The 17,868-nt window shown below is 34.8% G+C and overlaps 1 protein-coding gene across 1 annotated transcript in view; it reads right to left on the bottom strand.

Moving 5' to 3' along the window:
• Nucleotides 1-823: 823 nt before the first annotated feature.
• Nucleotides 824-17,868, bottom strand: part of NEK1 (NIMA related kinase 1) — a 216,482-nt gene continuing 199,437 nt past the window's right edge. Inside the window, exon 34 of the mRNA XM_088021009.1 lies at nt 824-2,803. Coding sequence (XP_087877135.1) covers nt 2,790-2,803 — 14 coding nt within the window. The 3' untranslated portion in view covers nt 824-2,789. The remainder of the gene's footprint in view (nt 2,804-17,868) is intronic.

Here is a 17,868-nt window from a genome sequence, read left to right as displayed (position 1 = left end):
ATGCACAAACAATGAATCATGGAACACTACATCAAAAACTAATGATGTAATGTATGGTGATTAACATAATAAAAAAAAAAGAAAAAATCTAAAGTCTGTGCAGATCCTGTCCCTATCTCCCACTTATATTGCCTTGATTGATTGTGTACTTTTTTCTCTGTGCTTATCGTCTTCAAAACTCACTTTTGGGGCTTTTCAAGATATAAAATAAATGTCTTCCTTCACAGAGGCATTGGAATGGCTTCTGCCTGGTTCACGGGAGTACTACTAGTTGGGAATCATTTCAAATTATGTTTGAGTTTAAAGTTACCTGGCCCACTCAGAGTTTGGTGCTCAAGATACAAAACCACTTAAAGACTGGTTTGTGGTCATGACTTCTTAATACATTTTTTTTGTCCTTTTATTTTCCTATAGTCCCTGAATTTGTGGTTGGGTTTAGTTCTAGTTCTCCCTTATTGTGAAGATGTAAGCTTCTGAAGTCCCACCTTAATGTAGGGTTTCCTACAGGATTCTCCTACTTGGATGGGCCCTTGGCCTCATCTTTTACCTCTTTTGCTCCATGAGCTACTATATCAAAGTGTAAGGTGTTGGATACTTTCAGGTCAAAACTACCTTTTTCTCTCCAAAATTCATTAATCTCCAGATTGAGACTTTCTCCTAAGCTTTGGCCTTGCAATTCATCTTCTGATAACTTCTGTATTTTTAGATGTATATTAAAGACACACACACACACACACACACACACACACGATCTTTAAAGATCCATCATCAATGAAGTGATAAAAGGTATTTTTTTTAATTTATGAGGAAAAAACCCTTTATTTAACAATAAAAAATTTTCAACAGGAAGGTTAATTACAATAGTGTTATTCCTAGGAACAGGAAATCTCTGAATTTTTAATGTATTAATGCTAAGTATACTTTTTCCTATTGAATTTATTCTTTTTCACTCTCCAGGTGAAATAAATGAAAAAACCAGTGTGCTAATAGCACAATGTTAGACCTGGAACTAGTCTGACTCTGGCCTTTTATGCAAGCGACTTCATTCATTTTACAATTCAAATGTCTTTGCCTGTTAAATGGAGGTAATACTAAATTATCCTCATAGCCCTTTCTAGCTCTAATTTATCAATCTATAGATGCTCCCACATTCACTTTGGCCACTTATAATAGACCTTATTAAATAATAATAGCCCACTTTCCACTGGCACAATCTTTCCATAATAACAATCCAGAGCCACTCACTACCAATTGACTGGAGATGGCATAAATCCTATTTGTCATCCCTATTCTTATATATATATACAAATGACATCTTTTGAAATATGGTTAAACAACTTTTCTACTGTGTTATATCCTTAGTTGCTTTTCTAATAGTTGTAATAGGCTAAGAATTAGAAAATAACTCCCTAAAAGATCATTCTCATTTTTCAGGATTGTAGAGAATTAAAGTGCAAAATTCATATTCCTCCTTGAAAAACATAATGGAAATCATCAGATAAAACAAACAAAAGTATTCTCAGCTCATTGTAAAAGCATTCTATTAAGAATAGTGCAAATAAGTAAAAGACAACTGATAGTGTACTTCAGGTAGAGAATAAAAATTTAATAGTAATATCATAAAATAAACATATAAAAATCAAGTAGTTAGTTTTGGATGTTAGAAATAATATACATAATAAAGTTAGCCTAGTACTGATAGTGCTGCAAGATAAGATTTTACTGTTCAAATTACAGATTATGCCAACCAGACTGCTATGTACTCCGGTTTCAAAAATTAAGCTTTTATTACTAAAAGCATCTGGACTTTAGATATCTCTAATGAAACCATGTAATACCTGGCACATTGCAACTGAAGCTGTGTGACCATCATTTTAATGACCATAATGGAAATAAAAGAGGCAAACATTACCCCCGCTCTGGAATGCTAGTTACCCAAACTGTCACAGTGTCAAAATAAAAACAGTTCCTTTTTCTGTATTGCCCTGGAAGCATATACATGAAAGTTAAAAACAAAAAGGGCAACTTTATGATATATGCTACGTCAATGCTGAAATTCATAAACTGATTTTTCAATATAATATTCCTGATTCTGGTCCTTAAAAAGGAAAAATTAACGAACTTTTTAAATACCAGGAAATACAATTTTGTTATTTTTCCATAATCAAAGTTTTCAATGATTTCTAAGACTGACCTCTACAGCCTGTTCCACTGAGCTAGTTCAGGAGACACACTGGTTGAAAAAAGATGGAAAATATAAACTTTAAGGCTAAAAATTCCATCTTCAAAATGTAAAGATTTAAATAGAGCCCTTGACAAGGTTATTTCATACCAAATTGCTGGATACGAAAACATGTAGACAGAAAAAAAAGTCATGCTTAAATACTTAAATGAAAAACCATAGGCAAGTCTTTCATAACTTAAGTAATTCTCTCATCTTAAAGACATTTGCTCAAAGTAAAAGTTACCTTACTGCATTAGTAAATCTTTTTCAGAACCATTAAGTCCAGCTCTGGATCAATGTCTCTTATGCTTTGGTTGGATAATTTAATAAAGTATATATTCTGTAGGAGGTTACTATAGAACTCAGTGAACAAAATAAAATAGGTAAAATACTAGAATCTTAATTGAAAAATGGCATGTTTCTCCATCTTTTTCATGCAATCAGCATGCCCATCTTAAATCTGGTATTTGTAGAAAATTGCTACATTTCCCCCTGCAGCTTGTTTTTCTGATGAGCCAAATATAAATGTTCTCATACAGTTGAGAATTAAAGAATGTTCTGATGATTATTCATCATTATCTGTGAAAAAGAAAAAAAAATTAGTTCACTTCATTGCAAATCAAACTGTATCTACTTAGTAAAAAACTAATTCTTTTTTACGGTAAAGGAAAAGAGCTTTAATGTAATTTTAAGTGTAGTTTTTATTTAAGATCACTTAATATTATTTAATATCACATACTTGGTGTAAAATATTCAAACAGTACAATGAATAAAGTGGGAAACAAAAATCATCTATAAGCCAAAGATGGCCAATGTCAATAATTCCATGCAAATAACAAATTTTGAAAAAACTTTCAAAATCTAACTTTTTAATCGCATATTTCCTCTTTAATGCACACAACGGATGGAAGAATGATAAATAAGTAATAAAGCAAGATTATAAAATGTAAGTGGCAGAATCTAGGTGCTGGGTATATGGGTGATAAATGTAAAGTTCTTTCAACTTTTACATATGATGAAAATTTTACAATATGTTGAGAAAGAATGAATCATGGATATGCTCCATGTCAGTTTCAGTGGCTGCATAGTATTTTATTTTACAGATAAGGCATAATTAAATTAACCATTTCCACTTATGTTGGTTGCTTCCAATTTTTCTTTATTCTAAAAAAAACATAGTCGAATGAATTAAACAGACTGCTTGATTTAATCCTACACAGCAATCATGATCTTCCACACTCGAGCAAAAGTGATCTTTCATTAAAATCCAGTTGGCTCTACCAACTTGCATTCTCACCAACAGTGTAAGAGGGTTCCCCTTTCTCCACAACCTCTCCAACATTTGTTGTTCTCTTGCCTTGTCAATTTTTGCCATTCTAATTGGTGTAAGGTGGTTATCTCAAGGTGGTTTTGATTTGAATTTCCCTGATGGCTAATGATGATGAACATTTTTTCATGTGTCTGTTAGCCATTTGTAGGGCCTCCTTGGAGAAGTGTCTGTTCATGTCTTCTTCCCATTTTTTGACTTATTTGTTTTTTGGGTGTTGAGTTTGAGAAGTTCTTTATAGATCTAGGAAATCAGTGCTTTGTCTGTAGTGTCATTTGCAAATATCTTCTCCCATTCTGTGGTTTGCCTCTTTGTTTTGTCGACTGTTTCCTTTGCTCTGCAGAAGCTTTTTATCTTGATGAAGTCCCAAAAGTTCATTTTTGCTTTTGTCTCACTAGCCTTTGGAGATGTGTCTTGAAAGAAGTTGCTGTGGCTGATGTCAAAGAGGTTACTGCCTATGTTCTCCTCTAGGATTTTGATGGATTCCTGTCTCACATTGAGGTCTTTCATCCATTTTGAGTTTATCTTTGTGTATGGTGTTAGAGAATGGTCGAGTTTCATTCTTCTGTATATAGCTGTCCAATTTTCCCAGCACCATTTATTGAAGAGACTGTCTTTTTCCCATTGCATATTTTTTTCCTGCTTTGTTCAAGATTATTTGACCATAGAGTTGAGGGTCCATGTCTGGGCTCTCTATTCTGTTCCATTGGTCTCAAAATGTTTCAAATAGAAAGGTACAGAGAGCAAACCAATGAACACACATGTACCCAATACTGAGAATTAATAAAAGTTAATTTTGGGTCATACTGATATGGGTTATTTTTTAAGAAAAACATATTACAGATAGAAAGTACCCTTTTCCAATCTTGTTGTCTTTTCTTCTTGCCCAAGGTATTATCAATATCCTAAACTGATGTGTATCTTTTCTTTTCATGTTTTTTTTTACTTTTATTGCATATATGCACACCTAAATAATATTGCTTTTAAACATTATATAAATGGTTCTCTGTCCTACTTATTCCATTCATATTTGTGGGGCTTATTCATAGTGATAGATGAAAATTTAGTTCATTTGTTTTAGCTGCTATAGAGAACTTCATTACACAAACACAGTACAATACTCTAAAATAAATGTGGAAGGAAGATCTACAGGCGTGGACTGCCAAGATTGATATTCTACACGAGGACTTGGTGGCCTTTGCCATTCTACCATTGACCACAGTTATAATCCTTTCCCCCTTGTGGAGGAATTTTTTAGGAATAATGTAAAAAAACTTACACATTTTACTAGTTGTATTTGACTTCTGACTCTGGACAGTACTTAGCTATGGACTAAATGGCATTAATTATCCTAATAGCTGCAGTTGTAGATGCTTACCAAACCTATATTCTAACAGTATCAGGCAGCTGAAGAGAGGGGGCCATCTTTTGAGGACTCAGATCATTTTCAGTAAAATAAAACAGAAATGTATTTTAGATAATTTTCTTTTTAACATATTTCTTAATGACAATGATAGCACTTTTGGGTGAGCTAGATATAATTTACCTATCCTCTCCCTTCATTAATCTCCCCCTCACCTAAAAAAGAATATCAAAGTGTGTAAGTGCCATATGTAGATCACATGGTTTAATTATTATCCCCTAATGTGGCCTAAAAGAACAATCTATAAGACAACCAGATCTAGGGTCTAAGTATTTCCATTAAGAATGACTTTGAAATAGTTATTCTAAATCCAATCACTGTCCAACATTTAACTGTTTTAGGATTAACAATACAAAAGAGCAATTTATTCATATAGTTCCATATACATTTTATAACCAGTTTAGTGAGTTTATATATTAGTATATATAATTTTTACGTTATTAGTAAGTTGCAATGTTTTAGGGGCTTCAGTGAGATATTTTTAAAAAGGTTTCCAAAGGAAGCATTTGACTAACTGCTTTATACTTTTTCTAGGCTAAAGGAAATACTGATAGGCTTTATGATACAGAACTTCAGGGTCCTCATTTCCTTCTGTGTGATACAAAATTTGTTTGAAATTCTGATATTGCTTTTTCTTTTTTTAGATTGAAGACTAACAGATACACAATATTGTAATACAATACAGTATTAAGTGTACAACATACTGATTTGATATTTATATGCACTACAAAATGGTCACCACAAGGTCTAGTTATCATCTGTCACTGTACAAAGCTGTTACAATATTAACTATATTCCCTATGCTGTACATTATATCCCTTGTCTTCTTTTATAACTGAAGACTGTACCTCTTAATCCCTTCACTAATTCCATCCATCCCCCCCATCCTCCCTCCACTTCGGCAACCACCAGTTTGTTCTCTGTATCTATGAGTCTCTTTTTGTGACTGTCCTGTTTCTTTTGTTTTTTGGGTTCCACATGTAAGTAAAGTCATATATTTCTCTGATTTATTTCCTGTAGCATAATACTCTCTAGGTCTTTCCATGTTGTTGCAAATGGCAAGAATTCACTCTGTTGGCTGAGTAGTATTCCATTGTGTATATTTGCCACATCTTTATCCATTTATCTATCTATGGACATTTAGTTTGCTTCCATATTTTGGCTACTGTAAATATTACTGCAATGAACATATGAGTGGATATGTCTTTTTGAATTAGTATTTTTTTTTTATTTTTAAGTAATCTCTACACCCAACATGGAGCTTGAACCCATAACCCAGAGATCAAGAGTCGTATGCTCTACCAATTGAGCCAGCCAGGCGCCCCACTGATTTAGTATTTTCATTTTCTTTGGATAATTACCTAGAAATGGAATAGCTGGATTGTATGGCAGTTCATTTTTTAATATTTTGAGGAACCTCCATACTGTTTTCCATAATGGCTGCACGAATTTACATTCCCACCAAGAGTTCCCTTTTCTCTACCTCCTTGTCAACACTTGCTGTTTCCTGTCTCTTTCATAATAGCCATTCTGACAGGTTTAAGGTGGTATCTCTTTGTGGTTTTGACTTGTATTTCCCTGATGGTGAGTGATGTGGAGCATCTTTACATGTGCCTGTTGGTTATCTTTATGTCTTCTTTGGAAAAATTGCTATTCAGGTCCTTAGACTTTTTTTAATTGATTGATTTTTTTTCAATATTGAGTTTTATGAGTTCTTTACATATTTCAAATGTTAATCCCTTATTGAATATGTCTTTTTTAAATATCTTCTCCCATTCAGGAGGTTGCTTTTCATTTTGTTGATGGGTTCCTTTGCTGTGCAAAAGCTATTTAGTTTGATGTGGTACCCCTTGTGTATTTTTGCTTTTGTTGTCCTTGTCAGAGGAGACAGATCCAAAAAAGTATTGCTAAGACCAATGTCAAAGCGCTTACTGCCTATGTTTTATTCTCAGAGTTTTATGGCTTCAAGTATTATTTTAAGTCTTTAATCCATTTTAAGTATATTTTAATATATGGTGAAAGAAAGTGGTCCAGTCTCATTCTTTTACATGTAGTTCTCCAGTTTTCCCAACGTCACTTAGTGAAGAGACTGTCTTTTCCCTGTAATTTCCTTCCTCCTTTGTTGTAGGTTAATTGAACATATAAGCATATAAGCATGGGTTTATTTCTGTGCTCTCTATTCTGTTCCATTGATAATATGTGTCTGTTTTTGTGCTAGTTTTGATTACTACAGCTCTGCAGGATAGTTTAAAATCAGGGAGTATGATATCTCTTCGTTCTTCTTTCCCAAGACTGCTTTGGCTATTCAAGGTCTTTTGTGCTTGCATATAAATTTTAGGATTATTTTGATAAGGATTGCACTGAATCTGTAGATTGCTTTGGGTAATATGGATATTTTAACATTTTTTTTTAAAGATTTTATTTATTTATTTGACAGAGAGAGACACAGAGAGAGGGAACGCAAGCAAGGGGAGTGAGAAAGGGAGAAGCAGGCTTCCTGCAGAGCAGGGAGCCTGATGTGGGCCTCGATCCCAGGACCCTGGGACCATGACCTGAACCAAAGGCAGATGCTTAACAACTGAGCCACCCAGGCGCTCCTGGATATTTTAACATATTAATTCTTTCAACTGATTTTGAACAGTATATCTTTCCATTTATTTGTGTCATCTTCAATTTTTTTCATCAATGTCTTATTTATTTCAGAGTATAGGTCTTTCACTTCCTTGGTTAAAGTTATTCCTAGGTATTTTATTCTTTTTGATACAATTATAAATGGGATTGTTTTAATTTCTCTTTCTGCTAGTTTGTTATTAGTGCATAGAAACACAACATCTTCAATTTCTTTCATAAGTGTTTTACAGTTTTCAGAGTACAGATCTTTTACCTCTTTGGTTAAGTCTATTCCAAGGTATCATATGTTTTTTTTTTTTTTAAAGATTTTATTTATTTAATTGACAGAGAGAGAGAGACAGCGAGAGAGGGAACACAAGCAGGGGAGTGGGAGAGGGAGAAGCAGGCTTCCCGCTGAGCAGGGAGCCCGATGTGGGGCTCGATCCCAGGACCCTGGGATCATGACCTGAGCTGAAGGCAAACGCTTAATGACTGAGCCACCCAGGCGCCCCGGTATCATATGTTTTTTGATGCAATTGTAAATGGGACTGATTCTTTAATTTCTCTTTCTGCTGCTTTATTATTGGTGTATAGAAATGCAACAGATTTCTGTATGTTGATTTTGTATCCTGAAATTTTACTGAATTCGTGTGTATCAGTTCTAGCAATTTTTTGGTGGAATCTTTCGGGTTTTCTACATGGAGTATCATGTCATCTGCAAACAGTGAAAGTTTGACTTCCTTGCCAGTTTGGATGCCTTTTATTTCTTTTTGTTGTCTGAATGCTGAGGCTAGGACTTCCAGTAATATTACTCAGCCATAAACAAACAAACGAAAAGAAATCTTGGCATTTGCAACAATGTGGATGGAGCTAGAGTGTATTATGCTAAGTGAAATAAGTCAGTCAGAGAAAGACAAATACCATATGATTTTACTCATTGGAGGAATTTAAGAAATGAAACAGATGAACACGGGGAGAAAAAGAGGCAAACCATAAAACATACTCAACTACAGAGAACAAACTGAGGGTTGTGGTGGGGAGGTGGGTGGCTGGATGGATTAAATGGGTGATGAGTATTAAGGAACACACTTGTGATGAGCACTCAGTGTTATATATAAGTGATGAATCACTAAATTCTATTCCTGAAACTGTTATTACACTATATGTTCTAACTAGAATTTAAATAAAAACTTGAAACTAAAAGATAGAGAAACACAACTGATTTCTGTATATTGATTTTGTATTTTGCAACTTTCCTGAATCCATTTATTCTTTTTTTTTTTTTTTTAGGTTTTATTACTTGCCAGAGAGAGAGAGTGTGTGAGAGCACAAGCAGGGGGAGTGGCAGGCAGAGGGAGAAGCAGGCCTCCTGCTGAGCAGGGAGCCTGATGTGGGACTCGATCCCAGAACCCTGGGATCATGACCTGAGCCAAAGGCAGATGCTTAACCGACTGAGCCACCCAGGCGTCCCTCATTTATTATTTCTAATAGTTTTTGGGTGAAGGCTTTAAAGTTCTCCTCACATAGTATCCTTTCATCTGGGAAAAGTAACAGTTTTATTTCTTTCTTTCCAATTTGGATGCCTTTTATTTCCTTTTCTTGTCCAACTGCTGTGGCTAGGATTTCCAAAACTATATTGAATAAAAATGCTGAAAGTGGGTGTCCTTGTTTTGGTCCTCATCTTAGAGGAAAAACTTTTAACTTTTTCACCACTAAGTATGATGCTTACTATGGGTTTATCATATAAGGCCTCTATTATATTGGGGTACCTTCCCTCTATATCTATTTTGTTGAGAGTTTATATTATAAATGGATACTGAATTTTATCAAGTGCTTTTACTGCATCTACTGAGATGATCATGCCTTTTACACTGTGTTTTGTTAATGTGGTGTATCACATTGATTGATTGGTGAATACTGTATTATCCTTCCATCCCCAGAATAAATCCCACTTGATCATGGTGTATGATCCTTTTAATGTATATAATTTTTTTCTTTTTTTTTTTGTAGTGTCTTTTTCTGATTTAAGTCTCGGGGTAATGATGCCCTCATAGAAAGAGCTTGGAAACATTCTTTCCTCTTCAATAATCTGGAATAGCTTAAGAATGACAGACACTAACTTTTAAAAAATGTTTGGAAGAATTACCTGTGAATCTGTCTGGTCCTGGACTGTATTTGTTGGGAGGTTTTGTTTGTTTTGTTTTTTGTTTTTACTGCTTCAATTTTATTATTGGTAATCAGTCTGTTCAAATTTTCGATTTCTTCCCAATTCAGTTTTAGAAGACTATTTGTTCTAGGAACCTATCCATTTCTTCTAGGTTTTCTATTTGTTGGTGTATAGCTGTTTGTAGTAGTCTTTTATGATCCTTTGTATTTCTGTGGTATTGGTTATAATATTTCCTTCATTTCTGATTTTATTTGGGCCCTCTTTTTTTCTTAATGAGTTTTGCTAAAGATTTATCAATTTTATCTCTCAAATAGCCAACTTTTAGTTTCATTAATCTTTTCCACTGTTTGTTTAGACCCTATTTTATTTCCTCTGTGATCTTTATTATTTCTTTCCTCTACTAACTATGGGCTTTGTTCTTTTTCTAATTCCTTGAGGTGTAAGGTTAGATTGTTTATTTAAGCTTTTTCTTGTTTCTTGAAATGGGCAGGTATTGCTATAACCTTCCTTCTTATAATTGCTTTTGCTGCGTCCCATAGATTTTGGAGCATTGTGTTTTCATTTTCATTTGTCTCAAGGTATTTTCTGATTTCCTCTATCATTTGATCCACTGGTTGTTTAGTAGCATGTTGGAGTCTCCACGTTTGTGTTTTTTTTCCAGTTTCCTTCTTGTAGTTGGTTTCTAGTATCATACCATTGTGGTCAGAAAAGATGTTTGATACGATTTCAATATTCTTAAGTTCACTGAGACTTTTTTGTGGTCTAACATATCTATTCTGGAGAATGTTCATATGCACTTGAGAAGAATATTCTGGTTTTGGATGGAATGTTCTGTACATATCTATGAAGTCCATCTGGTCTAGTATGTTGTTCAACAGTCAATATTTCCTTATTAATTTTCTGTCTGGATGATCTACCCATTGATGTAAGCGGGGTGTTAAAGTCGCTACTATTATTGTATTGTTGCCAATTTCTCCCCTTGCATGTTAATATTTGCATTCTGTATTTAGGTGCTCTTATGCTAGGTGCATAAATATTTATAAGTGTTATATCTTCTCATTGGATGGATCCCTTTATCCCTTCTTTCTCTTCTTATAGGCTTTGTTTTAAAGTCTATTTAATTTGATAAGTACTGCTTTTCTTGTCATTTCTATTTGCATGTAGTATCTTTTTCTATCCCTTCACTTTCAGTCTGTGTGTGTCTTAAGATCTGATGTGAGTCTCTGGTAGATAGCATACAGATGGGACTTTTTTAAAAAAAATATACATTTAGCCACCCTATGTCTTTTGAGTAAAGCATTTAGTCTACTTACTTACAGGTATATATTTATTGTCATTTTGTTGTTTTCTTGTTGTTTCTGTAGTTCTTCTCTATTCACTTCTTCTTTTCTTGCTCCCTTATGATTTACTAATTTTCTTTAGAGTTAAATTTGATCTCCTTTTTCTTTATTTTTTGTGTATGCATTACAGGTTTTTGGTTTGTGGTTACTGTGAGGTTCATATATAACAACTTATGTATATGCCAGTCTATTTTAAATTGGTGGGTATTTAATTTTGAATACCTTAAAAAGCACTGCATTTTTACTCCCCCCCACATTGTTTAAGTTTTTGATGTCATACTTTTACATTTTTTTGTTTAGTGTATCCCATTAGTAATTATTGTACATTTAGTTGATTTTATTACTTCTATCTTTAACCCTCATACTAGCTCTATAAGTCATTGACTCACTACCTGTCCTATATGTTTGCCTCTACCGGTGTGATTTTTTTAATATAATTTCTTATTCCTAGTTATGGCCTGCCTTTTCTTTTCTTTGTAAAGCTGACTTAGTAGTGATGAATTCTTGTAACTTTTGCTTGTCTGGGAAACTGTGTATCTCCCCTTCAATTCTGAATATTAACCTTGTCTGGTAGAATATTCTTGGTTGTTAGTTTTTTTTCCTTTCAGCACTTTGAATATATCATGCAACTCTCTTCTGGCCGGAATAATTTCTGATAGTCCATGAGGGTTCAGCTGATAGTCTATAATGGTTCCCTTACATGTAACTATTTTTCTCTTGCTGCTTTAAAGATTTTCTCTTTATCTTTCATTTTTGACATTTTAACTATTATGTGTCTTAGTGTGGCTCTCTTTGGGATCATCTTGTTTGGGACTTGGTGCTTCCCAGGCCCAGATGTGTTTCCTTTCCCCAGGCTAGGGACGTTTTCAGCTAGTCTTTCATCCTTTCTTTTTTAAAAAAAATATTTTACTTATTTATTTGTCAGAGAGAGAGACAGGGAGAGTGTGAGCGCACAAGCAGGGGGAGTCGCAGGCAGACGGAAAAGCAGGCTCCCTTCTGAGCAAGGAGCCCAATGCAGAACTTGAACCCAGGACCCTGAGACCGTGACCTGAGCCGAAGGCAGATGTTAACCAACTGAGCCACCCAGGCATCCCAGCTATTATTTCTTCAAATAAATTTTCTGACCCTTTCTCTCTTCTCCTTCTGAGTCCCCTATAATGTAAATGTTAGTATGCTTGATGTTGTTCCATAGGTCCCTTAAACTATCCTAATTTTTTTTCTTTCTGCTGTTCAGTTTGAGTGATTTCTAATATCCTGTCTTACAGTTCACTGATCTGAGTATCATCTAATCTGCTATTTATTCTCTCTAGTGTGTTTTTCATTTTGTTAATGTATTCTTCCTCTCTGATTGCTACTTTCTTTTCTCTTTTTTGAAATTCTCATTGTGTTCATCCACTCTTCCCCTGAGTTCATTCAGCATTTTTATGACTATTATGCTGTACTCTTTATCAGGTAAACTGCTTATCTTCATTTTCTTCAGTTCTTTTTCTGAGGTTTTGTCTTTTTCTTTTGTTGGGACATATTCCTCCATCTCCTATTTTGCCTAACTCTTGCATCTTTTCTATGTATTAGGTGGTTCAGGTACATTTCTTGGTCTGAAGGAAGGCTTTATGTAGGACATGTCCTATATAGCCCTGAAGCACAACACAATCCCCCCTACCCTTTGCCACCAAAGCCAGCTGCTCCAAAGAGCACCTGTGTGGGCTGCATGTATCCTCCTGTTGTCGTGGAACCTTGATTGCTGTGGATACACTGGTGGGAGGGGGTTGTCTCTGGCCCAGATAGCAATGAGGCCCAGCCAAGGTGCAGGGTGGTACATAGAGCTCTGAGTGGTGCATGTCCCCTGGCATTAGCTGTCTACAGGTAGAATTCCGTAATGGCTCCTGCCAGTGCCAGGATCAGCATGACAGAACAAGGTAGTAAACATGACTGCTGCCAGTGTCTCTGTCCCTGGGAAGAATCCAGCAGTTGCAGCAGTTGCTCTAAGATGAGTAAGTGTTCTCCTTCACGTATGGTTTATGTGCTTTTTAATCTGGTGTTCTGTGCTGGTTTCCGGGTTGAATGAGTTTGGATTCAAGACCTTTAAGTGTGGGTATTCCTTTCTCTACAGATCTATGTCAATTTCCAAAGGCAGGTGTTTTGGGGACTTGTCTCTCCTCTGTAGGATCTCAGGGCTGGGGTGCCTGATATAGAGCCCAAATCAATCATTCCTCAGGAAAAAGTTCTATACCTTTGAGATCCCTCCTGACCATGGAGTGCTGCACCAGGGGTGTGGGTTTTTTCTGTAGTGAGATCATATCTCTGCCTCTTCTACCCATCTCAGTGCTGTCCCTTGTTGTGGAGGCTTCATTCATCCACTTTCTAGGACCCCTTCAGGAGAATAATTATTCTATATGTAGTTGTGGATTTGTTGTGCCTGTGGAAGGAGGCAAGCTTAGGATCTTCCTATGCTGCCATGTTGAACCCTCTCCCAGTATCACTTCTTGAGGAGTGTATAAGCCTAACCTGATTTTTGGTGCTTTGTAGGAGAGATAGCCTTCTATGTAGGCATGTATCCTTCTGAAGACACTCAACTACCCAAAAGACATGTCAATTCCACCCTGTGGCTCAGTCAACTGCTACAGTTCTCAGCTTAAGGAGCAATACCAAATAAAGGTTTTCCAAATATTTGTCAAGCAAAATTGAACCCTATAAGCACACTGTTGATTACTTATAAAAAAGCAGTACTGAAACAATACTTATGGAGAATTGCCCGAAGGTTAAACAGTATGAATACAAATAAAACTAGTTTGGTATTCTTCACAGATTAACTTAAGTGGAGTCATTCTCTGGTTTCATGTCATTAAACTACACTATATCATATTATGAGAAAGAGGGCCCTGAAATCCAAATATTGTAAAAATTACTGAAGATAATTTTTAGTCCATTATAGCACTGTTTTATAAAACAGGGTCCAAGATCTCAGTAAAATCAGAAATATTCAAGTTCCAGATAATGTTTAAATTTTATATATTAATTTTGAAAACAAAAATAGTATTTCAATATTTAGAGGAAAAACATCTGTTTTACAGTAGTAATTCTCAACTGACAGATATTTTGAAAGACTAAGACTTGAGTTTTTCACTAAGGCCTATGGACTTATATTCTTGAAGTCTAAAAAAAAAATTTCCCCTTTAAAGAAATCCACATGTAATTAAAATTTGAGGAACACTGTATGATTGTGCCCTCCTTTTAAGAATCATGGGCAAATTGGTCCTTTGTTTTAATACCAAAAACAGCTGTCTTCTGAGTGAGATGTTTTGTCTTGAGAACAGTGACCCATGTAATTAATTAGGTTTCCTGCTTTGCTAGAAAGATAAGCATCAAATTTATGACCTATTCTCACAAAATGTAGAGACCCTTTGAACATTAACTTTGTATTCTCATCTCATTCTTGGCTTAATAATCATTGGTTATGCTCATTTGCCTGATTAAGTGACTTTCCCAAGCATTTTTTAAACTTATTTTTACCTTCTACTATATATATTTTTAAGTGCAATGTTAAATTTTTTGACAAGATAGAATATAAATAAAACTTATGAAAATTTATATTGCTAAAATTGAGCAACATTTTAAACATTTCAAATCCTCAAATCCCTTCAGCATACAAATCATATGTTTAAAGTAATTTTGACAGATATTCTAGAAAAGAATTCTTGTTCAAATTATTCAGAATCAGTTTACAGATTTACTTTAAAAATTAAGCTCATTACTTCATGGTGAGATACCTAAAAACTAAAAGACCACAAATTTATCTTGATTCCCACTTCATTCACTAAGCTTGGTTTCAAGAAACTACAACTTTATCCAAAAATACCTAAATGTGCCCAGAATAAAGACTCATACAAAGAAAGACCATCAAAATAACCCGGTATATAAGCTGTCAGTGAACTTCCAAAAGTTCTAAGATATTTTGTGTAATGGAGACTCTAAACTAGATAAATTTATATCTCTACTATAAAGAAACTATTATTTATTTGGATATATAAGTTCTGATATTTTCCCCCCAGAGTGATATTATGGTTCCTTAATATTTCTTTAAAGGAAAACATCTCCCTTCGGGATCAACAGATTTAGTGGATGTAGAAGAACATATCAGTAATCTGAAAGATAGGGAAATGGAAAGCATCCAAATGAACATCAAAAAGAGAAATTTTTTTAAAATGAGGATAGGTTTAGGCATCTCTTAGACAACATCAAACAAAGAAACATTCATATTACAGGGGTCCCAGAAGAAGAAGAGAGAGAAAGGGGGTAGAAAACTTGAAATAATAGCTAAAAACTTCCCTAACCTGGGAAAGGAAATAAACATTCAGGTCCAAGAAGCACAGGGTGTTCCAAGGAGTCCACACCAGGACACATAATAATTAAAATGTCAGAGGTTAAGGATGAAGACAGACTTTTAATGGCAGCAAGGGAGAAACAATAAACCTACAAGGGAAAACCAATAAAGCTCTCAGCTGATTTCAGCAGAAATTTTGCAAGCCAAAAGAGAGTAACATAATATATTCAAAGTGCTGAAAGGAAAAAACCTACAACAAAGAATACTCTACCTGGCAAATTATCCTTCATATTTGAGGGAAACTTAGAGTTCCCTAGACAAAAAAAGATAAAGGAATTTATTACTACTAAACCAGCCTTATAAGAAATGTTAAAGGGAATTCTTTAAGTTGAAAAGTAATAGCTATAATTAGACATAAGAAAATGATGAAAAGGACGTACAATATGACAGCATGTACATTAAAGGTGGAGGAGGGAGAAAAAAGAAGTTTTTTAAGAATGTGTTTGAACTTAAATTACCATCAAATTAATATAGACTGCTGTATACTTAGGATGTTATATATGATCTTCATGGTAACCACAAACCCAAAACCTGTAATAGACATACAAAAAATAAAGAGAAAAAAAAAGCCAAACATAATACTACAGAAATTCATCTATCACAAAGAAAGCGAGCAAGAGAAGAAGGGAACAGACAACTACAAAAATAACCAGAAAACAGAATGGCAATAAGTACATACATATCAATTAATTACCTCAAATGTAAATGGCTTAAATGGTCCAATCAAAAGACACAGGATGGTGGGATGCATTAAAAAAAAAAAAACCCCACAACCCATCTATATGCTGCCTACATAAGATTCACCTCAGATCTAAAGACACATATAGCCTGAAAGTGAAGGGATGGAAAAACATTTACCAACCAAGTGGAAACAAAAAAAAAGGCATGGTAGCAATACTTTATATTAGACAAAACAGACTTTAAAACAAAGACTGCAGGGGCTCCTGGGTGGCTTAGTTGGTTAAGCGTCTGCCTTCGGCTCAGGTCATGATCTCAGGGTCCTGGGATTGAGCCCTGTGTCAGGCTCTCTGCTCAGCGGGGAGCCTGCTTCTCCCTCTCCTCCCCGCTTGTGCACTCTTTTGCTATCTCTGTCTCTCTCTCTCAAATAAATAAATAAATAAAACCTTTAAAAATAATAAAAAATAAAACAAAGACTGCAACAAGAGACAAGAAGAGCATTACATAATGATAAAGGGATCAATCTAACAAGAGGATAAAACAATAGTAAACATCTATGCACCCAACACTGGAGCGCCTTAAATACATAAAGCAAATATTAATGAACATAGAGAAATTCACGGTAATATAATAATAGTAGGGGACGTAAACATTCCACTTACATCAATGGCTAGATCATCCAGGCAGGAAATCAAAAGGAGAGTATCTTTGAATGACACATTAAGCCAGATGGACGTAATAGATAAACAGAACACTCCATCCCAAAACAACAGAATATACATTCTTTTCAAGTACACATGGAACATTCTCCAGAAGAGATCATGTTTGGCCACAAAATAACCTTTAGTAAATTTAAGAAAACTGAAATCGTACCAATGTGTTTTTTCTGACCACAACGGTGTGAAACTAGAAATAAATCACAAGATAAAAATTGGAAAAAAACAAACACATGGAGACTAAACAACATGATACTAAACAACCAATGGGTTAATGAAACAAAGAAGAAACCAAAAAACACATGGAAACAAATGAAAATGAAAACACAATGGTCCAAAATCTCTGGGATGCAGCAAAAGCAGTTCTAAGAGGGAAATAAAGCGACAGAGGCCTATGTCAAGAAACAAGAAAAAGCTTAAATAAACTAATCTAACCTTATACCTAAAGGAACCAGAAAAAGGACAAAGCCCAAGCTGAGTAAAAGGAAGGAAGATAATAAATTTAGAGCAGAAATAAATGAGACAAAGACTAAAAATACAATAGGAAAAAAATCAATGAAAGCAAGAGCTGGTTCTTTAAAAAGATAAACAAAATTGGGAGCCTGGGTGGCTCAGTCGTTAAGCGACTGCCTTCGGCTCAGGTCATGATCCCAGGGTCCTGGGATTGAGCCCCACATCGGGCTCCCTGCTCCACGGGAAGCCTGCTTTTCCCTCTCCCACTCCCCCTGCTTGTGCTCCCTGTTTCACTGTGTCTCTGTCAAATAAATAAAATAAAATAATTTAAAACAGAAGATAAACAAAATTGATAAATCCTTAGCCAGACTCATCAAGGAAAGAGAGAAAAATGAGAGAAGTAACAACTGACAACACAGAAATACAAAGGATTATAAGAGAATGTTATGAAAAATTATATGCTAACAAATTGGACAACTAGAAGAAATGGATATATTCCTAGAAACATACAATCTTCCAAAACTGAGTAAGGAAGAAATAGATAATCTG

This window comes from Eumetopias jubatus, unplaced genomic scaffold (genome assembly GCF_037043125.1).
Source record: "Eumetopias jubatus isolate StellerSeaLion01/CBP00866 unplaced genomic scaffold, mEumJub1_p1.0 scaffold_2, whole genome shotgun sequence".
NCBI lineage: Eukaryota > Metazoa > Chordata > Mammalia > Carnivora > Otariidae > Eumetopias > Eumetopias jubatus.
Note: the sequence above shows the minus strand (reverse complement) of the source record. Positions and strands in the feature narration are given on the sequence as shown.